The following is a 26,733-nucleotide window of genomic DNA, read 5'->3' on the forward strand; positions in this document are numbered from 1 at the left end:
ATTGGCAAGGTTAGTGGTAGTCAACCCTTATAAAAGAGTAGTCCAGTTTTCTGCAGTAACAACCCAAAGCACTATTGCAAGCTGTCATTGCTACAGTGTGTAGTGATTTGGACCATCACTCTAGAATGCTGTTTTTTGTTGTTGTTGTTTTTTAAATAAGAGATTGGCAGCTGCATCACTAACTTTCCAGCCTGCAGTTCTCCCAATCACAGGCTACCTGATGGGAAAAAAAACAACAACAAAAAAACCGCTCCATTCCCATTGTATGGGCCACTATGAGAATAACAATATTTGTTGTATGTTAGTTTTAGATGCTTTGAGTTTTCTCCTTCTTCTTAGAATCATAGGACTGGAAGGGACTTTGAGAGGTCATCTAGTCCGTTCCCTGCACTCATGGCAGGACTATATTATCTAGACCATTCCTGACAGGTGTTTGTCTAATCTGCTCTTAAAAATCTCCAGTGATGAAGATTCCACAGCCTCCCTAGGCAATTTATTCCAGTGCTTAACCACACTGACAGTTAGGACGTTTTTCCTAATGTCCAACCTAAACCTCCCTTGTTGCAATTTAAGCCCATTGCTTCTTGTCCAATCTTCGGCGGTTAAGTAGAACAATTTTTCTCCCTCCTCCTTGTAACAACCTTTTATGTTCTTGAAAACTGTTATCCTGTCCCCTCTCAGTCTTCTCTTTTCTAAACTAAACAAACCCAGATTTTTCAATCTTCCTTCATAGGTCATGTTTCTAGACCTTTATCCATTTTTTGTTGCTCTTCTCTGGACTTTCTCCAATTTGTCCACATCTTTCCTGAAATATGTCACCCAGAACTTGACACAATACTCCAGGTGAGGCCTAATCTTTTTTCGCTATGTTGCAATTCTGGGCCTCTATCACAACCCTGACCCTAAAATTTGCTTAAAAAACATTTAGCGGGACCAACGTCATGTTGTACACGATACTTTGTAAATAGTATGAAGTTTTATGCATGACAAAATATAGTAGCGACGTGTGCAGTTCTTGATGTTACTAAGAAATAATGTGTGGGAGAGCCATGTCACTCATTAGCATGGCTTTTTGTTCTGGTTGCTTTTGTTTCCTGTGGAAAGAGTGACTTCTGATTTTTACTGTGGGCCAGCATGCAAAATTTCACACTACCCTATGCTGGATTTTTCCATACAACCAAACGGTCTCTCTGCCACTCTACAAGAGCAGTGAAATTGCAGAATATTATGGGTCACATAAGCATAATTTCTTTTTTTAGATATCTGAATATCAGAATGGAAGTTTTCCGTAGTGGAATGACATCATCATGCAGGTTAGAAGATGTACCCTTTGTAACTTAGATCAGGACAGTCGCTTGATTCCAAAACATTCTTAAACACAGGCAAGACCACACTATGTTACGGCATGTTCAGTGCACTACAGTTTTATAACACTGTTCCCTAGCACACATGGATTCTATAACTGATGATGTAACTTTACTGTAATGTTTATAATAGCAGAATCAGCTGGCTGCCAAAGCCTGCACTAAGGTCCTATCCATACTAGGACTTGAAACTGTATTTGAAATCACTTTCAAATATGGCTAAGCCCAAACATGGTTGTGAAGAGGTCTGCATACAACATAGTCACAGCTGTGCAGCAGAACCATTTTGTAGATTAGCTAGAGGGGCTAGATTATAGCATGATTTCTCCTGAATTGGTTTTACTTAGCACAGTTGTTCCCCTGTGTTGAAAGAGACTGAGAAGGAAATACCTTTTTTTAAAAAAATTGGAGATGGGCCTGAGTCAGGAAGTTTGATTTCTAGAACCAGATTTCCGCAGACACGGAGGAGATTCAAGGTCTGGTTTCCTAATTTGGGCCTGTACGGGATCTTGTTCTCGTTCTAGAGACTGGACCATGTAAAGAGGTTCATGAGTCTGTGACTGCCTTTAAACCTGTTCCTGTTAGCTCAGCAGTAAAACTGCGTGCTTTTAGATCCACAGGTCTTGGGTTCAGCCCCTGCAAAAGACCAGACCCAGGGCATTGTTACCCAGGCCTATCCGTGTCTCTCCTCATATTTCTGTACATTAGTTTAGTGTTAGCAGGATGGTGTATGATTTTCATTGCTACTTGAAAGACATCAGCACAAGGAAAAAAATGTTCTATGCAATACAAATCAATCCTAGGTCTGAGGGAGTAGGACAGTATTTTTAATAAACACAAACATGGTGAAAGGAAGAAACATAAAGAGCATTTTAGCACTATTTATCTAACTCATACTGGTCCAGACACAGGAGCCTGTGTTGTTATATTTTAGGGTGGAATAAACTAGGTTGAGGCAATTACTACTGCAGTCTGTTGTTTGCCTTCACTTTTATTGACAAGTGTCATATACAATAGCAGTACTAGAGATTAATGTCAGGTCTCAAAGGGAAAAGTTCCCCCTCCCAACCCAGTAACTCAAGACTGGGAAAAGTTATTAATATCGCTAAGCAGTAAATGTTTCTGTAACACAACAAACCTTCTCGTTAATTTCTGATGAGTTCCCTTAGATGAGATTTGTTTTCCTTCTGCTTTTAAAGCTTCTTTTGCGCCTGATGCAAAAACATTTATGGGGTCAGTATGCAAAAGACATGACACTTGCTGGATAAAATGACTGATGAGGCCAAGCTGAATCAATTCAGGTTTCTGCCATTTTGCATTGACTCAAACCCCCCACTTGCCATTTATCCAACTAAACAAAACGTGTTCGACCTAATCCTTCAAACACTGGTGCACATGAGTAACTTTACCCATTGGCAGCACTTCAGCTGAACTAAGCAGTGTGATCCTAAAGAGTAAATTCAGTGGGTCGGCTCTCAAGGATAAAGTTACTCATGAGCATAGTATTTGTAACACTGAGCCCTTTGATGGGGAAGGGAGTTAAGGACAATTTCACAATGACATAGAGTCATAGAGTTTAAGCCTAGATGGGGCTACCAGAGCATCGCCTTTATATCACAGGCCACCCTCATCTTCCAGCACATGCCCCCAGCCCCCAACAACCAAAATTAGACCAAAGAATTACTATTATGTGACACAGTAGAGAATAGCAGGGACCGAGGCGCACCAATGCCGGGGCCCCTGCAGTGGCAGAGAATTGATTAAGTGAGATATACCCAGGTGATCCTGACAAGTGACCCATGCTACATGCTGCAGAGGAAGGTGGAAAACCCCCATGGTCACTGCCAATCTGATCCTGGGGAAAAGTTCTTCCCAGCCCCACATGTGGCGATCAGTTAAACCCTGCGCATGTGAGCAAAAACCATCCAGCCAAGCACCTGAGTGACATATAGCTAGCTAGGCAACCTGCACAGAGTGGCAGTATTTAGGCAGATAATAGTAAAGCCAGTAGGGTCCTATAGAAATTACTGAAAATACCCATTGAATATAATATAGAATAAAATTTTTGTTCTAGAATTTTTAAACCATCTTAGTGATTGTATAGAGAATTAGAACCCTAATGTAGAATTCTGTCAGTAAGTTTAAAAATTGCTTTAGAAAGTTTATTCTCTGGTAAATTCCATAGCCCATGCCCCAGAGAGCTCACAGTCATAATGACCAGGCAGAATGGGTGAGTGAAATAAATAAGCAGTGTAGGGATGAGGACAGAATAAAAATATGATCATGTTTTACCAGAGGGCAGGGCACAGTAACATGATATTGAATAAAGCTGTTTTAGAAAACAATGAACTGTTTTATTAGGTCAGCTTTCATTGTAAGTGTTGTCTAGTCATTTTATAAATATGTGTTTTCACAGTGGGAGTTCTGTACCTTTAATAAAACCCACAAGAGAGGAGAGCACATAGCTTGGCACCTAACATCTGTCCTGGATTCTCAGTTTCACTAGTTGCTCTAGCTTATGAGAATTTAAGATTTTTGGTGAGGGATTCAGACGTGGCTTTCTTGGCCCCTGAAGCTTTGCGGGGCCATATCCATGCAGCTAGTCTTTAGAACAGGGGAAAGGCCGGTTCATGTTTCATTCCTGCTTCTTGTGTTGGTGTGAAGGTGGGTGGATGTCTTGTTCTTTCAAATTTGGGGGGCAGGGGTGACATGGGTGAGTGTCCCTTTCAGGAAAGGGGTTGGAATGGGAACAGGGAAGGGGTGGGAAGAGGCGGGGCGGGGCGGGGCCTCACGGAAGGGGTGGAGTGGGGGCGGGGCTGGGGAAGCAGGTGGGGGTGGTCAGTGGTGCGGCCCTTGGGCCAATGTACTAGTCCTCATGTGGCCCTTGTGGTCATTTGAGTTTGAGACCCCTGGTCTAAACCATATCTCTGAGTAATCTCATCTGCAACCACAAATTCAACTACCTTTTATGTGCTGATGACTCACAGATCAACCTCTCTACTCCAGACTACTCCTGTTCAATTTAAAATAGCCCCTCTCTCTCTCTCTCTCTCTCTCTGACACAACTTGTAGATGTCTAGCCATCAGCTCAACATGGTTAAAACAGAGCTCTTAACTTCTCCCTGCCCACCAAACCCTTCCCCCCTGCCTACTTTCTCAGTCACTGTGGACAGTGCCACCTTTCTGCCTTTCATTCAGGCCCATAATCTCTGGGCATCATCTTCAATTTGGGCCTCTCTTTTAAGTCCTGACACATAGCATAAAAATGTAGGGCTGGAAGGAACCTCAAGAAGTCATCAAATCCAGCCCCCTTTGCTGAGCAGGGCCAAGTAAACCTCCCAGATCATCTGACAGGTGTTTGTCTAACCCGTTTTTAAAAACTTCCAATGACAGGGATTCCACAATCTCCCTTGGAAATCTATTCCAGATCTTAACTCCCTTATAGCTAGAAATTTTTTTCCTAATATCCAACTTAAATCTCTCTTGCTTCAGGTGAAGCCCATTACTACTTGTTCTACCTTCAGTGGACCTGGAGAACAATTGATCACCGTCCTCTTTATGACAGCCCTTACCATATTTGAAGACTGTTATCTGGTCTCCAGTCATACTTCTTTCCTCAAGACTAAACACACCCAATTTTTTAAATCTTTCCTCATAGGTCAGCTTTTCTAAACCTTTTATCATTTTTGTTGCTCTCCTCTGGACTCTTTCCAGTTCGCCCACATGTTTTAAAAAATTTGGCACCCAGAATGGGACCCAGTACCCACGCTGAGGTCTCACCACTGCCAAGTACAGTGGGACAGTTACCTCCTATGTCTTACAAGTGACACTCCTGTTAATAAACCCCAGAACGATATTAGCCTTTTTTGAAACTGCATCACGTTGTTGACTCATACTCAAATTGTGATTCACTATAATCCCACATCCTTTTCACCAGTACTACCACCTAGCTAGTTACTCCCCATATTGTAGTTCTGCATTTGATTTTTCCTTGCTAAGAGTAGTACTTTGCATTTACGTTTATTGAATTTCATCTTGTTGAATGAAGACCAATTCTCCAATTTGTCAAGGTTGTTTTGAAGTCTGATCCTCTCCTCCAAAGTGCTTACAACCCCTCCCAGCTTAGTGTCATCAGCAGATTTTATAAGCATATTCTCCACTCCGTTATCCAAGTCATTAATGAAAATATTGAATAGTTTTGGACCCAGGACTGACCCCATGGGACCCCACTAGATATATCCTCTCAGTGTGACAGTGAACCACTGATAACTACTCTTTGAGTGCGGTCTTCCATCCAGTTGTGCACCCACCTTTATAGTAATTTAATTTAGTCCACATTTCCCCAGTTTGCTTATCAGACTGTCATATAGGTCTGTGTCAAAAGCTTTACTAAAATCAAGATATATCACGTCTTCTGCTTCCCCCTGTCCATTAGGACAATAACCTTGTCAAAGAAGGAAATTCAGTTGGGTTGGCGTGATTTGTTCTTGACAAATTCATGCTGGCTATTTCTTATAACCCTATTATCCTTCAGGTGCTTACAAATTGATTGTTTAATAATTTGTTCCAGAATCTTTCCACGTATTGAAGTTAGGCTCACTGCTCTATAATTCCCTGGGTCCTCTTTGTTCCCCTTTTTAAAGATAGGTTCTATGTTTGCCCTTTTTCAGTTTTCTGGGTCCTCACCCATCCTCCAGGAGTTCTCAAAGATAATTGCTAACAGTTCCAAGATTGCTGCATGTAGTTCCGTAAGTACCATAAGATGAATTTCATTAGGCTCCACTGACTTAAATATGTCTAAATGATTTAAATATTCTTTAACGTATTCTTTCCCTATTTTGGCTTGTGTTCCTTCCTTTTTGTTGTTAATATTAATTGTGTTGTGTATCTGATCACCAATAACCTTTTTAGCAAAGTTTGAAGCAAAATAGAAATTAAACACCTCAGCTTTCTTGATATCATCAGTTATTAGCTCTTCTTTCCCTCTAAATAGAGGCCCTACACTTTCCTTCATCTTTCTCTTGCTTGTAACGTAGTTAAAGAACCTCTTCATAAAACCTTTTGTGTCTCTTCCTAGGTGTAACTTATTTTGTGCCTTGCTTTTTCTGATTTTGTTCCTACATGTTTGTGCTAGTCTTTTTTTCTCCTCCTCAGCAATTTGTCCATGTGTGATGGGGAGTACAAGTTCCACAGTGGTGAGGAAAGGGTTGAGGAGCAACTCTGAGCCCAGAAAACCCCACTTCACTGCCCTTGCTAGGTATGCTCACAGTGAAGGCTGAGCTCAGAAGGGAGCAGCTTAGCTCAGTCAGGGTGGACGGGGCAGTTGTGTATTGCAGGCTCCTGCTGAAAAGCCACAGAGGCCCCCTGTGGCGGGGACCAGGCCTTGCTGCCAACCAGCCCCAGCTCTTTAAATCATTGAGGTTGATGACGTCGAGACACGACTGCAAAGGACTGAAAGGTGAACCAGAATTTCCAACAAAGGAACAGAAGCCAGGGTAGGAAGTGGCCCCGTGGCTGAACATTTCAAATAATTGTTTCATTGGGCCCTGGGCTGGACCCTGGTGGAGCAGGGCGGGGCCGGGACTCCCGCTACTGGGCCGCACTCCCACTCCTCTGCTGGGTGACACAGCCCAGAGTACCACCAGTAGGAAGTACTGCTGGGGGCAGACAACCACCTATATCGCCCCCAACACCATTCTTTCACTTTTTGTAGGATTCCTTTTTCATTTTCAGCTCATTAAAGAGCTCCCAATGGAGCCATACTGGCCTCTTACTCATTTTCCACTGAATGCATCCGATGAAGTGAGCTGTAGCTCACGAAAGCTTATGCTCAAATAAATTTGTTAGTCTCTAAGGTGCCACAAGTACTCCTTTTCTTTTTGCGAATACAGACTAACACGGCTGCTACTCTGAAACCTGGCCTCTTACTGTTCCCCCTTTGCATCGGAAAAGTTTGCTATTGTGCTGTTAATATTTTCTCCTTGAGAAACTGCCAGCTCCTTGAGAAACATCCAAGTTATGTCTAAATCTTGCCAGTTCTTTCTGGATAATATCTCTGAGATAATGGCCTTCCCTATCCATCCACATAGCTAAAACTTTTATCCAGGCTCTCCTCATCTCATATATTGATTATAGCAACATCTCTTTTTTTGCCTGTCACAAGTGCAGTCTTGCCCTGATCATGTCTGTTCAGAATGCTGCTGCAAATATTATTTTCCTAGCCCATCACTTTGAATATGTCACGTTTCTCACTGAACCTCTCCAGTACCTCCCCCTTCTCTATCACATCAAACATAAGTTAGTTGTTTTCTCTCTCAAGGTTCTTCATAGCCTATCTCCACTCTACCTATCAACTGTCAGTTGCTATCAAGCTGCTGACTTCTACCTCCAGTACTGGCTTCCATTGTCCACTTTTTAAATTTTCAAACAAGCACCTTCTTGCTTACTCCCATCATGCTTACAAGGAGTTTCCTATGAATATCTGAAAAGCTACTTCATTATCCTCTTTCAAACCCCTCCCCAAATATCTCCTTTGCCATGATGCACACAAACAACTTGAGACCTCTGCCTGTCATGTGGACTAGTATTGTCTCAGGGCATGTCAACACTACAGCCATGGTACTACAGTGTAGAAGGGGTTTTTCCAGCTATGTAGTCAATCCATCTCTCTAAGAGGCAGTACGTAGGACAGTTCTTCCATAGACCTAGCTCCATCTACACCGAGGGTTTGATCAGCTTAATAACAGAGCTCAGCGCACAAAACTTTTCACAGCCCTGAACAACGTAGCTAGGTTGATCTAATTATTAAGATAGACCCGGCCTCATTGTTTCCATGTACTCCCCACCTGTGGTCTCTTGTCTTATACTTAGATTGGAAGCTCTTTAGGGCAGGGACCGTATTTTTGTTCTGTGTTTGTGCAACACCTAGCACAAAGGTGTCCTGGTCCATTCCCAGGGCTCCTTGGGGCTGTGGTAATTCAAATAGTAAATATTAACCATCTGCTTTATTCACCTTTTCTTCATACTTTTGTTGCTGTTAGCTTGTGACTTGTGTATGTGAGATAGTGTTTTTATGTTATTAGTATGGTCTAAGAATGAATGTAGAAGCCTGGAAGTCAGGAGACCTGGGTCTTGTTCCTGGTTCTGTCACAAAGCTGGTATCTGACCTTGGCCAAGTCGTCTCTGGGGATACCTTACCTACCTCAAAGGGCTGTTGTGAGCCTTAACTAATGGTTGTTAAAACACTTGGATATCCTGGAATGAAAGGCCTCAAGAACTTTAATTATAATATAAGTAAGATTATTGGCACAGACATGTTTTGCTATTTGAATATTGAGAAGTCCTTTGAAGAAGTTACCAAACCTATTAGAGTCAAACTCCTGATTTACATTTGGAATCTTGGTTACTGTTTTTCTGGTGGATTGGGCTTAATATTAATCTAACCAGATAACAAACTAGGAGGGGGATATACCCAACCCACCCTACATTAAAATAAAACAACTTAAAAGGGTCTAATTTAAATCTATAAAAGAGTGAAATTGACAAAATTACAGTTGAAACACCAGTCTGCCATCCCATCATCCATAAATCACCCAGTTGTGCTAGGCTAACATGTACAATGTGTTATGTAAGATAACCCACTATTAGGAGGCTTTATGGTACTTGCACGCAAATGTAGATAGGTCAGACTGAAGTTTTAGCCTTAATTCTGAAATGTCTTGCTATATTAAACTCACCATGTTAGGCCTGTTCAACCTGTGCTTTGAGAAACAATTCTCCGGGGATTTGGAGACCACCAAACACAATGGAAAGGCATAATCTGTTTATGATGGGGCTTAACCCCACTACCTGCAAGGCAGGGGGATGAACTCCAATTATTATTGCCTCCTAGCCAGAGGAGGTGGAGATAGGCCTTGTAAGTAGATTGAGAAGCTCAGTTGGGGAGAGATAATAGAGGAGATGGGTCTCTCTGGTAGAGAGAACCCTTGGGATAGGATTTACTAGACATAACCAAAAGAGAGAGCACTCTACAGGAGTGGGCTAGGCTCCTGCAGAGGAAGCCCTGAGGTAGAGCTGACAAGGAAACTACAGTGAAGCCTAAGGGACAGGAGGGCTGTTAGTTTGAAAATTTGCTTGGACTCTTATTTGGACTACCACAGAAGGGGTTTATGCTTTTATGTGGCTTGGTGGAGGGCCAAGCCCCAGAACAGTTAGAGGGGGTATTAGGAGAAGATGTAGGGTGAGAGAGGCCATTGCAGATCCAAGGGAGAGGCCAGCTGTGAAGTGAGGACACTCTCCTAAGCTATCAGACACAGCAAGTGATGCACTCCTCTCTGTAAAGGAAAGAAGTTTCCAAAACGTGCACTGTTGGGTCCTGAATGAAAGTGACGCAAGGTCATATTAAAATAACGGCACCAGCTTGCCTGCAGCTCTAACCTCCAGTATTATTTAATCTCTAACCTCCAGTATTATTTAATCATCATACTGTAATGCTGTTATTTATTATCCACAGTATTTTCTTTGTAATGGTTTAACATTTTGTGTGAAGTAGGACCTTGAGAAAGAGAAATGATCCTGATTGAGGAATACAGCTCACACAGACTGCCAAAGGGTGCTGTGCTGGTTGTATGTTTAATGGAATCTAACGTGACTTGAGGCAAATTAGTATTATTATAAACCCATGCAATTCTACCTCCCCTTACTCCTTCCTCATCTTGAAGGGAAAGAGAGCCATATTGTCCCATACTTCCCTCTCATTTGAGAGGGAGAAAAGGACAAAACTGCAAGTGTATCTGTGGGCGTACGTGAGAGGTGGGTGGAATAAATTGTGGTTTTGGGTGTGAGCAGAGCTGAATGTCTGTGGCAGTCGGCTGTGATGCTGAGACAGCAGACTCCAGGATTTGTTGAACATTTTCTGCCAAAATTGTTTTACAGTTAGAATCATAGAATCATAGAATAACAGAGGTGGAAGGGACCTCTGGAGGCCATCTAGTCCAACCCCCTGCCCAGAGCAGGACCAATCCCAACTAAATCATCCCAGCCAGGGCTTTGTCAAGACTAACCTTAAAAACTTCTAAGGAAGGAGATTCCACCACCTCCCTAGGTAACGCATTCCAGTGTTTCACCACCCTCCTAGTGAAAAAGTTTTTCCTAATATCCAACCTAAATCTCCCCCACTGCAACTTGAGACCATTACTCCTTGTCCTGTCATCTGCTATCACTGAGAATAGTCCAGATCCATCCTCTTTGGATCCACCTTTCAGGTAGTTAAAAACAGCTATAAATCCCCCCTCATTCTTCTCTTCCGTAGACTAAACAATCCTAGTTCCCTCAGCCTCTCCTCATAAGTCATGTGTTCCAGACCCCTAATCATTTTTGTTGCCTTTCGCTGGACTCTCTCCAATTTCTCCACATCCTTCTTGTAGTGTGGGGCCCAAAACTGGACACAGTACTCCAGATGAGGCCTCACGAGTGTCGAATAGAGGGGAACGATCACGTCCCTCGATCTGCTGGCAATGCCCCTACTTATACATCCCAAAATGCCATTGGCCTTCTTGGCAACAAGGGCACACTGTTGACTCATATCCAGCTTCTCGTCCACTGTCACCCCTAGGTCCTTCTCTGCAGAACTGCTGCCAAGCCATTCGGTCCCTAGTCTGTAGCGGTGCATTGGATTCTTCCGTCCTAAGTGCAGGACTCTGCACTTGTCCTTGCTGAACCTCATCAATTTCTTTTGGCCCAATCCTCCAATTTGTCTAGGTCCCTCTGTATCCTATCCCTACCCTCCAGCATATCTACCACTCCTCCCAGTTTAGTGTCATCCGCAAACTTGCTGAGGGTGCAATCCATACCATCCTCCAGATCATTAATGAAGATATTGAACAAAACCGGCCCCAGGAGCGACCCTTGGGGCACTCCGCTAGGTACCGGCTGCCAACTAGACATGGAGCCATTGATCACTACCCGTTGAGCCCGACAATCTAGCCAACTTTCTACCCACCTTGTAGTGCATCCATCCAGCCCATACTTCTTTAACTTGCTGACAAAAATACTGTGGGAGACTGTGTCAAAAGCTTTGCTAAAGTCGAGGAATAACATGTCCACTGCTTTCCCTTCATCCACAGAACCAGTTATCTCATCATAGAAGGCAATTAGATTAGTCAGGCATGACTTTCCCTTGGTGAATCCATGCTAACTGTTCCTGATCACTTTCCTCTCCTCTAAGTGCTTCAGAATTGAGTCCTTGAGGACCTGCTCCATGATTTTTCCAGGGACTGAGGTGAGGCTGACCGGCCTGTAGTTCCCAGGATCCTCCTTGTTCCCTTTTTTAAAGATGGGCACTACATTAGCCTTTTTCCAGTCTTCCGGGACTTCCCCCGATCGCCATGATTTTTCAAAGATAATGGCCAATGGCTCTGCAATCACATCCGCCAGTTCCTTTATCACTCCGGGATGCAACGCATCCGGCCCCATGGACTTGTGCACGTCCAGTTTTTCTAAATAGTCCCGAACCACTTCTTCCTTCTCAGAGGGCTGGCCACCTCCTCCCCATGCTGTGCTGCCCAGTGCAGTAGTCTGGGAGCTGACCTTGTTCGTGAAGACAGAGGCAAAACAAGCATTGAGTACATTAGCTTTTTCCACATCCTCTGTCACTAGGTTGCCTCTCTCATTCAGTAAGGGGCCCACGCTTTCCTTGGCTTTCTTCTTATTGCCAGCATACCTGAAGAAACCCTCCTTGTTACTCTTAACATCCCTCGCTAGCTGCAACTCCAGGTGTGATTTAGCCTTCTTGATTTCATTCTTACATGCCCGAGCGATATTTATATACTCCTCCCTGGTCATTTGTCCAATCTTCCACTTCTTGTAAGCCTCTTTTTTGTGTTTAAGATCAGCAAGGATTTCACTGTTAAGCCAAGCTGGTCGCCTGCCATATTTACTATTCTTTCTTCACATTGGGATGGTTTGTCCCTGTACTCAATAAGGATTCTTTAAAATACAGCCAGCTCTCCTGGACTCCTTTCCGCCTCATGTTATTCTCCCAGGGGATCTTGCCCATCAGTTCCCTGAGGGAGTCAAAGTCTGCTTTTCTGAAGTCCAGGGTCCGTATTCTGCTGCTCTCCTTTCTTCCTTGTGTCAGGATCCTGAACTCCACCATCTCATGGTCACTGCCTCCCAGGTTCCCATCCACTTTTGCTTCCCCTACTAATTCTTCCCAGTTTGTGAGCAGCGGGTCAAGAAGAGCTGTGCCCCTAGTTGGTTCCTCCAGCACTTGCACCAGGAAATTGTCCCCTACAGTTTCCAAAAACTTCCTGGATTGTCTGTGCATCGCTGTATTGCTCTCCCAGCAGATATCAGGATGATTGAAGTTGCCCATGAGAACCAGGGCGTGCGATCTAGTAGCTTCTGCGAGTTGCCGGAAGAAAGCCTTGTCCACCTTATCCCCCGGTCCGGTGGTCTATAGCAGACTCCCACCACGACATCACCCTTGTTGCTCACTCTTCTAAACTTAATCCAGAGACTCTCAGGTTTTTCTGCAGTTTCATACTTGAGCTCTGAGCAGTCATACTGCTCCCTTACATATAGTGCAACTCCCCCACCTTTTCTGCCCTGCCTGTCCTTCCTGAACAGTTTATACCCATCCATGACAGTACTCCAGTCATGCGAGTTATCCCACCAAGTCTCTGTTATTCCAATCACATCATAATTCCCTGACTTTGCCAGGACCTCCAGTTCTCCCTGCTTGTTAATAGTGGGTTTTTGATGAATGGAAAGCTTTTTGTGAAAAGTGTTTGGTCTCCATGGAAAATTTTGACTTTTTGTCCAAAAAAACCCAAACCAACAACAAAAAAACCCCATCCTCAAAAGGTTTTGGCTTCTGACCCAAAACATTAAGATATAGGCTTTTTGATGAAAAGTCAATTTTCTATTGGGGGAAGGTTCCCATTTTTCAACCATCTCTAATGGTAAGACTAGTGCTAGAGGCACTGGGTAGAGGAGTGAGTTGGGGAATGGGAAGAGAGAAATTGGGTGTGGAGATGGGGAAAGGGAACAAAAATGTAGGAAGAAGACATGGAGAGAACACAGTGGAAGGAGAGAGAGGGGTTAAGAACAGGAAATGGGGAGAACAACTGAAATCTAAGGAGGAAGGGTGACAATCCAAGCCAGGGAGAGGGGGATGGAAAGTGTGAAAGAAAGTTAGGGGATCTGAACTGTAGTAATGTGACTCTAAAAGATGGTCTAAAGGGAAAACGCCGAAAAGGAAAGAAAGATACAGCCAAAAGGAAGAGTCGAGCGAAGGAAAAGAAAAATACAGACAAATGAGACAGAGTGAGTGGATTGTATTTTTAGTGTGTGTCTTTATATAGGAAGTCTGATGCAAAGCTACCGTAAACAATGTTTGTTCTTCACACACACAAGATGCTGCCGAATGGAAGGAAGATCAATTACACTAGCTGCTCCAAGCTCACTAGAGTCCCTCTGTGTTGCCTCTCCAACCTCAACCTTTGCTGTTTCTGATTTCCAGCCCCACACTGCTCTTCTTTCCCCCACCCTGCAGCCCAGTTAACCTGAGCACTCTGCTTCCAACAATTAATTTGCCCACTGAACCCCTAATCCTTAAATCCAGTCCTGTAACTAACATCTAGCCCAATCCACTGCTCACTGAAGACAATGGGAGCCTTTCTGGACTGTGTAGTGCAGGGGTTCTCAAACTGGAGGTCAGGACCCCTCAGGGCATCGCTAGGTTATTACATAGGGGGTCGCGAGCTGTCGACCTCCACCCCAAACCCCACTTGCCTCCAGCATTTATGATGGTGTTAAATATATTAAAAGGTATGTTTAATTTATTTGGGGGGTCACACTCAGAAGCTTGCTGTGTGAAAGGGCTTGCCACTAAAAATGTTTGAGACCCACTGGTGTAGTATAAGATCTTCAGGGTGCTGAGTCTGCTGACTGTGGGCTTGGTTTGCTATTGCCTTGCCAATTGTGTAGTCATTTACACCAGGGGTTCTCAACCTTTTTCGTTCTGAGCCCCCTCTCCACCCAGCGTGCTAGAAAAACTCCACAGCCCACCTGTGCCACAACAACTGTTTTTCTGCATATCCAGTAGATTAAAAACCGGGGCCGGTGTTAGGGGATAGCAAGCAGGGCAATTGCCCATGGTCCGACACAAGAGGGGGCCCTGCACAGTTAAGTTGCCCGGGCTTTGGCTTGAGCTCCAGGAGGCAGGCTCGGGCTTCAGCTTCCTGCTGGGGGCCCCAGAGAGTCTGACGCTGGCCCTGCTCTCTGGTTTATTTTGGCAGACCCCCTGAAACCTGCTTGAGGGCCCCCCAGAGGGCCCCAGACCCCTGCTTGAGAACCATTGATTTGCACCAATGCAAAATGCTAATGTTCTGATTTTGTAGCAGTTTGCATCCACTTTACACTCATTTTGTATTGATGTAAATAACTACAGGTGCAGGACAATGAACTGGCCCTCTGAGTCTGTAAAGCATTGCACGTTTCTATGGCACTAGATCAGGGGTGGGCAAACTCAGGGCTTTGGATCCGGCCCATGGGATTGCCACCCCTGTGGCACTGCGGGCCCCGTGCCGCTCTGGGAAGCGGCCGGCACCAAGTCCCTGTGACCCCTAGGGGTGGGGGGCAGAGGGGTGAGCGCGCTGCCCTTGCCTGTGGATACCTCCCCCGAAGCTCCCATTGGCCTCAGTTCCCTGTTCTTGTAGTGTATTTATAAAGGAGGATAAATATCTGTGATGGGTTGGACCCCCATTTTGGGGTACCACGAGATGTGCTGGGGTCCCACTGAGCCCGCCTGTCCCACCAACCAGGGTTGCCCTTACTCTGATGCTGCTGTGATAGGCTCTTAAGCCCTTTTCAAGCACACATGCAGGTAGGGACATACGCAGCTGCAGAATCACACAGAGTCTGTGATTAGCTCTCTGTGGGAGGACTCAGCTAGGGGATTTACCCACCACAGAATTCATCTAATTCCCATGAAGCCAGTGGAAGTTATATGCGTGCTCTGGCATGAGATTTTGTCCCATGTCTCTATGATTTTCCTCGAATAAAGTGATCGTGTTCTGTAGTGTACAGTAGTTACAGTCACACTTCACTTAGTGGAGATTCACCACAAACAGCAGACACTATATTCTGTGAACTTGACAATGGTTTTAGGATCGCTGTAACTTCCGTGAGAGATTTTTAAAGTATTTTTTCATCAAAACACATATATTTCCCCCCTCCAATGACAGCTAGTTGCTTCAAGAAGCTGTGCTCTAGGTTCTCACCCCAAACACATATGGAAGGCAACGTGAACTGGCTTTGTAGATCAGGAAGCTTTAAAGGTGCTTCGGTCCAGAGTGCAGGCAAGATCCTGCAGTATCTCTGATTTTGTTCTGTGATGTGACACTAAACTCACTGTGACAAATTAATTCCACTGTCCCTTGGTTTTTCAAGTAACTGACCTCACCAGTACCTGAAATGGTTTGGTTCAATTGTTCAGTATTTAAACCAGTTACCCATAGTAATGAGGATTGGACTGGATATCACTGTCTCCGCATTCAGCACTACTACGACTAGAGCATGAAAGAAAAATATGGGAACATGAGAAGGGAAGGAAAGAGTTTTGTGTGGGGAAATAAATTGCTTAATGTCTGTAGATATATATTTTTTTAAATTGATGTCTTTCATTTCCCGCTCTAGATAAAGAAAATGGTTAGTTTGGATTTGTAGATCAGTCAGTGTCAGCACACGTTTTTATTGCAGGGCCAAATTCTACCCTTGCTGGGCATCTCGGTCCAGTCCTCAATTAACAGGTATCTTACATCATACAAATCCTCAACTTAACTAGCATTAGTTGCAAGTCAGCAAGAAACTTAAATACTGAGCACAGTTGGCATTCTTCTGACAGTCATGGAACCACAGAGTTTTCAGATGGAAAAGGCCTAGATTATCTCACCCTATAACATTGTTCTGGTCCACATTTAATTATGTCAGGTAATGAGGCTTCCACGACCTTCCCTAAGAAATTATTCCACTGTCTAATAGGTTGGACTTTTGGGACTTTTCCCCTGAAATGAAACCTAAATTTTCCATTTCTTAATTTCAACAACTTATTCCTAGTTAAATCCCCTGATACCGGAGCTGGAATTGAACTGGCACAACCCTAACAGCACTTGTTGCCAATGGAGCCACCTGGGAAGTCAGAGGGAAACATCCTATGTTGTAGGAGTGGGATCGGGATTGACATCTTGGGACACTCTGGCCTTCTTTACACTGGAGAAATGCACCAAAATATTCCCACTGAGCCAAGCAGGCTGAACAAGGGTACCTGAGAAAAGAAGTTGGCCCTAATGATCAAATGCTGTGCTGACTGTATACCCCACAGAAATCTGGAATCAGTGGGAGTAATTCTGTTCTCAGTTGCAGTGGTGTAAATCCAGAGTAGTTCTGCTGACTTCAGGAAGTCTGTTGATTCCACTCATTGTTAATTGCAATGAAGTTATCAATCCCTTTAATTTGAGTAACAGACTCCTGAATCTGATCCATGAGAGAGTGTACAGCATGTAAATCTGTGCAAAATTTGACCCTAAGCTGATATGGGAGGGGAAAATCCTCAAGTGATTTGACAAAAGGTGGTTCTTACAAAACAAACACTCTTTTCCACTGAGATCTTATCAAATATGTGATTAATATAGTATACTGGGTATATGTCTTAGATATCTACCCGTCTATAAAATAAAAGCTCTGGAATTCAGGTGGGAGTGAATGTTCTTCTTAATGCAAGGTTGCAGCATTTAGAGGTTTGGGGTTTTATGTCGAACCCATGTTTTGTAAGTAGGAAAAGGAACGCTGGGAGATATTCCTTGGCTCACTGGAACTCTGCAAGGGAGAGAAAATTACTCTTTTATTATAAGGTTTGCCAAATGATCTCTGAGAAAATGTGATATCATTCATATGCATTGCCAATCTGGAGAGAGACCGCACATCTTGGCAGCCATCTAGAGCTAACATATAATTCCTTTGGGTTGGTATGGGCTTTATCAGAAATAGTTCCATATGCAGTATTTACGTAACTGTGGTGGAGTGTGAGAGTAAACACAGCTGTGGCATTGCCCTAAATATTTCTATTCAATGGGGAATTAAAAGAGAACTTTATCATCGAACTGCAGATAGACATAATTCAGCAGGCGGTGGCCAGTTCAGTCAGGGAGCCAATTAGAGCTACAAAGACTGGACTGCCGGAAACATTTAAGCACTTTAGAGTTTGAGTTTACTAAGGTCATCAATATTTCTTGCTTTTCAGAAAATATGGAAATACCATGAGTCAGCAAATAGCTGTTAACGCAGCCCATTTCCCAATAGGATTTGTGAATGTATCGAGTACACACTGTAAGAGACAAGCAGGGATAGGCAGTGAAGCTATAATGCCTTTGACCTCTGAGCACCATAGAAGTGACTTGGTAACGCTCTATGAGGGAAACTTGCATAATGACTAGAGCTGGGTGGAATTTTCAGACAACATTTTTTTCACTGGAAAAAAAGCACATCTGAGTCGACTGAAACATTTTGCAAATTCATGTCTGTTTTCGCTTCTTGTTTTTTGGTCAAAATGAAAAAACAACTTCAGAAATATCGAAATGAATTGTTTTGTTTTTTTCAGGCCAGGTTCACAAGGGGATTTAGGCACCGTTCAGAAAAGAGGAGGAGGAGGTGGGTGGGGTGACCTTATAAACTTTAGCCCAGTGGTTAGAGCACTCACCTGGGATGTGGGAGTCCCAGGCTTGAATTCCCATTCTGGAGCAAGGACTTGAACCCAGGTGAGTGCCCTAACCCCAGAGCTATTGGCTGCTTTGGGATGAGTCTCAATGTCTCCTGCTGAAGTGGTTCCACTTTGCATAATCATAGAATCATAGAGCTGGAAGGGACTTTGAGAAGTCGTCCAATCCCCTGCACTCATGGCAGGACTAAGTGTTATCAAGACCATTCCTGAGAGGTGTTCGTCTAACCTGCTCTTAAAAATCTCCAATGATGGAGATTTCACAACCTCCCTAGGCAGTTTATTCCAGTGTTTAACCACCCCCTGACATCCTAATGTCCAACCTAAACCTCCCTTGCTGCAATTTAAGCCCATTGCTTCTTGTCCAATCCTCGGAGGTTAGGAAAAAACAATTTTTCTCCCTCCTCCTTGTAACAACCTTTCATGTAATTGAAAACTGTTATGTCCCCTCTGTCTTGTCTTTTCCAGACTAAACAAACCCAATATTTTTCAATCTTCCCTCAGAGGTCATATTTTCTAGACCTTCAATCATTTTTGTTGCTCTTCTCTGGACTTTCTCCAATCTGTCCATCTCTTTCCTGAAATGTGGTGCCCAGAACTGGACACAATACTCCAGTTGAGGCCTAGTTAGCACGGAGTAGAGTGGAAGAATTACTTCTCGTGTCTGGCTTACAACACTCCTGCTAATACATCCCAGAATGTTGTTTGCTTTTTTTGCAACAGTGTTACACTGTTGACTCATATTTAGCTTGTGATCCACTATGACCCTCAGATCCCTTTCCACAGTACTCCTTCCTAGGCAGTCATTTCCCATTTTGTATGTGTGCAACTGATTGTTCCTCCCTAAATGGAGTACTTTGTATTTGTCTTTATTGAATTTCATCCTATTTACTTCAGACCCATTTCTCCAGTTTGTCCAGATCATTTTGAATTGTAATCCTATCCTCCAAAGCACTTGCCAACCTCTCCCAGCTTGGTATCGTGTTATAAGTGTACTCTCTATCATTGATGAAGATATTGCACAGAACTGTAAGCAGAACTGGTCCCTGCGGGACCCCACTTGTTATGCCCTTGTAGCATGACTGTGAACCACTGATAACTAGTCTCTGGGAACGGTTTTCCAGCCAGTTTTGCATCCACCTTATAGTAGTTCCAGCTAAGTTGCATTTTCCTAGTTTGTTTATGAGCAGGTTATGCGAGACAGTATCAAAAGCTTTACTAATGTCAAGATATACCACGTGTACCACTTACCCACTATCCACAAGGTTTGTTACCCTATCAAAGAAAGCTATCAGGTTGGTTTGACACGATTTGTTCTTGACAAATCCCTGCTGACTGTTACTTATTACCTTATTTTCTCCTAAATGTTTGCAAATTGATTTGTTAATTATTTACTCCATTATCTTTCCGAGTACAGAAGTTAAGCTGACTGGTCTGTAATTCCCCAGGTTGTCCTTATTTCCCTTTTTATAGATTGGATAATACTTGAACAGTCATTGGGTCAGAGCGAGAACAACACTAATCTGGTGAGCAGGGCATCCACATGGAAAGAAGAACACCTGGGTTCCAGTCACTGCTCCAGAGCAGTGTTTCAAACCTAGGTCTTTCACATCCCACGGGAGTGCCCTAACCACTGGGCTAAAAGTTATTGGGGAGAGCACCTCCTTCTCCTGGTTGATTGTTTGTTTTTTTTTTGAGAAAGGGCTTAGGTACCTAGCGGCAGGAGAGGGTGTAGGGTTGTAAACCTCCCCCTCCTCTATGAATGTAACCCCTCATATTCTTTGCTTTAAAAAAACAAGGGTTAAAAATGCACAGAAACTAAATGAATTTTTTCTGACTTGCTGAAAATTCAGAAAAAATATCAGTTTTGCTTCAATCCAACTATTTCATTTTTATTTTTTTTATTTTTTATTTTTGGAACAGCCAGCAAACCAAAAAAAAAATCAGTTATTTACACAGCTCTTATAATGACCCTCATTCAGGCTAACTGCAAGATTTTGTCTCTGGACTTGCAGCATAAAATCATGAGTCCCGGCTGATGGAGCAAAAGGAGTAAATAGATGGTAACGATAGTAGACTCTCATCTTCTTATGTGAATTGGCCACAAGGGCAGTGGTGTGGGAGTGGGGGTGGGGCACTAAACTTGCGTTGTTACTTACCATGTGGAATCATTTCTGTGGATAGAAGGGTTCAGTTGTCATCACTGTCAACACATCATCTTTCCTCAGTTCTGAAATCTCTTTAAAAAGCACAGTATATGTTGTTCCATCTTCCTGTCATATGGTGAAGAGTAATGTAGCCATTTGCAGTTGTTAGTACATCACCATCAAGCTTTGGTGTCTGACAGGCAGTTTACAAGAAACTAGGTGTAATCACCTTTCCTAAAAATAACCCCTATCAAAAAATCATTGACAGATGATACTTCGCAAATTTTTCTATTAAATGTTACAATTTGGCATCATGCAATACAGCATTTGATTATTTTGATTCAATTAAAGGAATTATTGGGGATAAACCCTCTAAATGCTCATGATGGTTAGGATATGAAGAACTAAATTGATGTCTTTTGCCAAGAAACTGAAGGAATCTATTTATATGTTGTATTTGCATCTTGACACAGCTGATGGGAGGGAAAAGGAATATAGCTATTTTAGACATACACTTTAAAGAGATGCAGTCAAGGAAAATACACTGGGGGGGGCAAACATAGCAAGTTATATGTTTGTGTGTTTAAAATACCTATTCATTAAAGTCACAGATATCATTCAGGCTGCTAATTCAAAATGGCACGGATTCATATTATCATTTGGAAGTTCTTTAGCCATAAGGAATTTATTTTTAAACCAAACATTGCTGCAAGTTAACTTAAAAAGAACCAAACACAAACTTGCCATAAATTTCATTGTAACTGAAAACAGTCTCCCATTACAGTGCTTGCACAATGTTTTGTTTTTTGCACAGTACATTTGGGGGTTCTTTTAAAGATTTTGTACTGTAACATTTTTGCAAAGAGCATTGTTTCATAAGATCAAGCTGAACATTAACTTTTGTTACAAGGAGCGCTATACAAGTCTTGTTCCAACATAATACTTCTCCTTAGAAGAATTATTAAAATGGAGGACAGTGTGGTCTAGTGGCGAGAGCACTGGATTCTGTTCCCAGTTTTGTCAGCGGCCTGCTGGGTGACGTTGGGCAAATCACATCAGCTCTCTGTGCCTCAGTTCCTTCGCCAATCTGTGAAATGGGGATAATAGTACTTTGTAAAGTGCTTTGAAATCTACTGATGAAAAGCACTATACAAGAGCTAAATATTATTATTTAAAATCTAAGTCTCAGTAGAGCCAGATCTTGTTCCTATTGACCTCAGTGGGATATAGCACATGGATATAAGGAGATTTGGATTAAAAGAAGAAAACAGTTTACAATACTTATAAACCCACTAGACATGAATGGATAAAGTGATAACCAAAGTCTCTTTCTTTCTTTCTTTCTTTCTTTCTTTCTTTCTTTCTTTCTTTCTTTCTTTCTTTCTTTCTTTCTTTCTTTCTTTCTTTCTTTCTCTTCATGATCAGATGAGTGAATTTGCAAAAGTGTCATTTTCTTAACAGTTCTGCATGCTTTAGCCAAGATTATTAAAATAGGAATAATGTTAGGGTCCGAAATATATATATATTTAGGAATTTTAAATAAGTGGCTTGATTTTTTTTCAAAAGTGCTGAGCTCCCAACAACTCTTGTTGAGAAAAGTAGGAGCGACTGGGTGCTCAGTACTGTTGAAAAGAAAAGTATTTAGGTACCTAAAATACTGATTTGGGAACCTAACTTTAGTCTCCAGTTTTTGAAAATCTTGGCATTTAGAATGGGATCTGCTGACTTCAGTGACATCCTGTGACATTCTGTTCTTGCCACTCAGAACTGTAAGCCATTGCATTTCATTCTTGCTGAGACAGAGGTAAAGATCTTGCTGGAGATTAGATTCTCTCCCGCCCCCTTCCCCCCACCCACAGGTCTGTCTTCCTCACCAGCAAACTCCTCGAGACTCTGCCAGTTTAAACCTTGCCTTGCAGGTAAGGATCAGTGAACCTGAGTTCCCCAGAGATGTCTCTCTGCAGTGTCCATTCCCTCTCACTGTGACACTCACAGAAATTAAGTTCACTGCCTCCAAAGGCAGTGTGCGCTCCAGCTGATTAGGTTAGCTGAAGGCTCACACTTACTTCAGTATAAAACAGCACTGAGATGATTTATAGTAAAACTAGAATAAGTTTATTAAATAAAAACCAGCAATGTAAGTGATACTAAGGAAGAGAAAAAGAGACCTGTATGGTTACAAACAAAACAAAACATGGTTTCTAGTGACTAAATCTTAATTTTAACACATTACAATCTTTGCCTAAGTAGTTTTCTTTCTTATATCAAGTTACCATCTTTAGCTATCCACGCTAGGGGATCCAACTTTCAGAGGGTACTGTACCCTACGTCCCCTAAGTTTTTGCTCCCGTTATATTTCCCAAAGCCCACTGTCTCTGCCTCAAGAGCCAGGAAGGATTCCTGGGGTGCAGATTCTGTCCCTTGGCATGATCACTAAACTGTCTTCTCCATTGAGGGATAGCTCAGTGGTTTGAGCATTGGCCTGCTAAACCCAGGGTTGTGAGTTCAATCCTTGAGGGGGCCATTTGGGATCTGGGGCAAAAATTGGGGATTCGTTCTGCTTTGAGCAGGGGGTTGGACTAGATGACCTCCTGAGGTCCCTTCCAACCGTGGTATTCTGTGATTGCTTGTTAGCTTGATGGCTATGTTTACCTTATATGTAAATGTATTTTCATTGTCCTTTGCATGTGACCAAGCCAGTCAGGCCGGTACAACAATATTCCTTTGTCTGGGGCAGGCTGGGTTTATGCACTGCCTCCCAAACACATTTTAAGAACATATTTCCAGCTCTCCTTACACACAACTCACACATACATCATACAATGATTTTCAAGACCAGCATGTCACCAATTTACATATACCTTACATGACACCTTTTAGATACACTCATTATTTCCAACACACTGTCATAACATGTGTCAGGCCTGACATGAATTACAGTATGGTGGGCCCAGTTGGCATTGAGGGGCTTGCAGGACCACACACCCACCCCTTCTCGCTCCCCCACCCCCCAAAAAAGTGTAATGATTGCTGTCAACCCTATAGTGCTAACTCAGCTATGGGAAAGTAAGTTGGATTCTGCTCTGACTTGTACATCAGCAGAATTGTTAACTAAGCTCCAAATTTCAGGATATTCGTAATGATGTATGTATGAGTATTACCGTATTGCCTGGCAGCCCCAAACAGGGAGAGGGGCTCCACTGTACTAGGCACTGTACACACAGAAATAGAAACAGACTGGCCTTTCACGAAAGAGCTTACAGCAATGAGGTTCAAACCAGGAAGTATACAGCTTGACTCTCTGATCTCAGGTAATGAATTTACAAAGATGGAATTTAGGCGAGGAAGTCTTATTATTTGTATTATAAACAGCAAATACCATATGGAGTCACAGAGGCAATAAATATGGATGCCCACATTGCCATTTTCACATACTCTTGTCACAGCTGGGCCACGCTTTAACTTATTTTGGTTCTGATAGGGGGCATAAAAAGTGGCCCACAAAGTTAACTGAAAAATGTGTGTGTACACACACAGTACCCCACCACTTCATATCTAAGGCTCTGTCCACCCTGGGAGCAGAGCTGTATGAGAGACAGCCCACATTAAAAGCAGTTGTTGCTAGTAATGTTTTTGGCACTGTTCCCATGACCAGCGTGGAGAGGATATTTCTCTTTTGCTAGAAAACTTTGTTAAACTGTACTTTGAAACTACAGGTGGCAACCCACATCATGGTTTGTGGGGCATGGTTCTCAGGAAAAAGTACCCGTCTACATGCTAGTCAGGGAAACCATAACAGGATGCTGCTAGCAAGAACCATTGTTTGATATGGTTATAGCTAACGCATTCCCATTCTGTGTGAACAGGGTCTAAAGGGAGCATTCAGAACATTTGTTGCTTTACTTCCCACGAAATCTGAATCAGTGCAGGCTGCTGGCTCTGCTTAATGGTGACATCAAACTCACAATGGAACTCTGTTTAAGCCACATTATATATGATCAGTCGGTGGGGGGTTTATTTCTTTGTTGCACTGTTCTGTACGGCTTATAATAGGTGTATTGATCAATGCAGGAAACTCTAATACTGGAAAGAGAAGGGAGTTGCCTAACCCTTATCGATACATTCTAGTCTCCATCAGGGTTTCATGGTGGGCATCATGTCACGAGCATAATGCTTGCTGGGTCATCGGATCAGGCAGGAGGTAATGATCACAGCAGGGTGGAAATTCATGGGACCTGAAAAACAAGAAGATATGTTTTAAGTAACAAATGAATGTCCCTTCTAACCTAGCCACTCCGTGCTTGGAACTCCCTCTGAAGTTCCAAGTATGGGACAGGGTCTAGCCCTGCAAGTCACCTTTAAGGATCAGTATTTCAAAGGAGCAACAACTACTAACCTCACCAGAGCTGAAATCCTTAAGGTGAATACTGTTAAATTAAACAACGGTAAAGGTAAGTTTAGTTTAAGACCTTGCTGATGTCCTTTTAACTCAATTGCTTTATTGTAAAACAGCTTAGTATATTTAGTCAATTAGTTACGCCAAGTTTTGGGGAGCGAAAGTAATATTTTCCCTCCCATTTTTCTAGGCTTCTTGAAGTCCATTCCCCTGATGCCAAGCACACTGTGGTTCTAAGGAGCAAGGATTCAGCCACAGCCCAGGCCTGGTTCAATGCTATCCACTCCAGTGTGAGTGACCTTATTCCCAGGGTGATTTCAGAGGTGAAAGACCAGCTGGGTAAAACTGGGATCGCTGGAAGTCGAGAGATTAGGCATCTAGGCTGGCTTGCAGAAAAGGTAATGAACATATTTTCTTTTTCATTTCAAAGCTCTCTGTATGTCTGGAAGTAGAGGCTGAATCAGATATTTGTTTTTATTTAGCTTTTACAAAGGCCTCTGATTGTGCCTGCTCTGACCTGTGGTATCTTATCTAACACAGTGGTTCCCAGACTCTCTGCTTCTGCAGACCATTTAGTAACCAGCTCCTCTTAGGGGCTTGCCTCCCATCCCAACCCTTCTGTCTCCCACTGCTTGGCTCTCAAATGTTAAAATCTGCATACACCAGGAAGACCTTTGGTGGTCCATGGGCCGCAGTTTGAGAACCTTTGATGTAGTGAGAAGAAAATCCAGGCACGCACAGGAACAGATCCAACATTATTTCAGTGCCAGAGCTCCAGAAATCAACTTTACGCTCTAACAGCTTGTGTGCTCTGACTGGTTCCACTAGCAGTGCTGGGATATTGATTTACAGTGTCCTTAAAAAGACACACGATTTCCTCAGCAGCACGTGTGGTGTATTAGTGCCTCATAATGAGGCAAAGGATGCAAAAAATTTTCAGATACCTTTCCCAGCTCCATGCAAGGTTAGAAAAGCCAGCAAAAGTCCATGATGATTAACCCTGCTGTTTATTTTAAGGTGAAGCTCACCCTGTAGAGAGCCAGACTGAGGCCTATATATCACATAACATTTTGGGTTGAATTTCACCATAATAGAATAGGGGCCCTTTGTTAGAACTGCTGAACCTCATTAATGAATTTTAATGTTGAAATTTACAGTTCGCAGCTTTGGGCTTCTCAGGGGAGCCTCCCTTTTCCCCACTCATTTTTATAAGCTCTTTGAACACAGAATATGTTTGGCTACTCATTGTTTCCGAATCATCTCCCCGAAGAAGAGGCAAAACACCAATAGTTATTGGGCATGAAAAGTTTTATTATCATCTGTGAGTATGTAGCCCCATTTTGAAGGCATACACCTCTATGTGCTAGGCCTGTATTCTTCAGAACAGGAGATTGTCTCCCAATCCTAGTTGAATGTAGCTGTTCTGCATTAGAACATTTACACACCTTGCAGTGGTATATCGATAGGCTTAAAGTGAATATGCATGTTAAAGATGAGCAGGTTACAAGGTCACTTTAAAGCATCATATTTTGCATGCTCCCAGAATACATTGCAGAGTGCCTTTCAAGCATTTGTGATCAGCATCACCACATAATAGGATTAAAATAAAGGAGAGTTGTGAAATTGCAGTCAATTCCCTAGCAGTACAGCAGGTGTGCAGTAGAGCACACTGTGGACGTGCTAGCATTTAAATAAAGAAGAGATGAGCACCCATTCTGAAAATACACTGACATTTTATGCAGTGATACTGGCACAAAATAGCTTCCATATTCCACCCTAAAGTGGAGGCTGCATTGAACTGGTGGGCAATTGATTTCTCTTGTGATTGAATCCATTTGCGAATCCTTCAGGATCAAAGGTGCTGTGTAAATGCAGCTTGTTCTTATTCTCATTAAAATGATTACTGAGTGTGTATTTTCATAAACCGAACCCAGTGTTTCCTCATTCAGTAAGGAAAAGCATCTGCCATCTGGCCTCTTCATCACAGTCACCATATAATCTTACATAATTACATGCGGTCCTCTTGCTTTCTTCATGTCATGTGATGGG

The 26,733-nt window shown here is 42.9% G+C and overlaps 1 protein-coding gene across 3 annotated transcripts in view; it reads left to right on the forward strand.

Annotated features, from left to right (window-relative positions):
- The window catches only part of SNTB1 (syntrophin beta 1), a 171,923-nt gene that overhangs the window by 74,749 nt on the left and 70,441 nt on the right, over positions 1-26,733 (forward strand). For all 3 annotated transcript variants that reach the window (XM_037892069.2, XM_037892068.2, XM_007063394.4), the window contains one exon: positions 24,875-25,082. In XM_037892069.2, the coding sequence (XP_037747997.1) occupies positions 24,875-25,082 (208 nt within the window). The remainder of the gene's footprint in view (positions 1-24,874; positions 25,083-26,733) is intronic.

Source organism: Chelonia mydas, chromosome 2 (assembly GCF_015237465.2).
Source record: "Chelonia mydas isolate rCheMyd1 chromosome 2, rCheMyd1.pri.v2, whole genome shotgun sequence".
Lineage (NCBI taxonomy): Eukaryota > Metazoa > Chordata > Testudines > Cheloniidae > Chelonia > Chelonia mydas.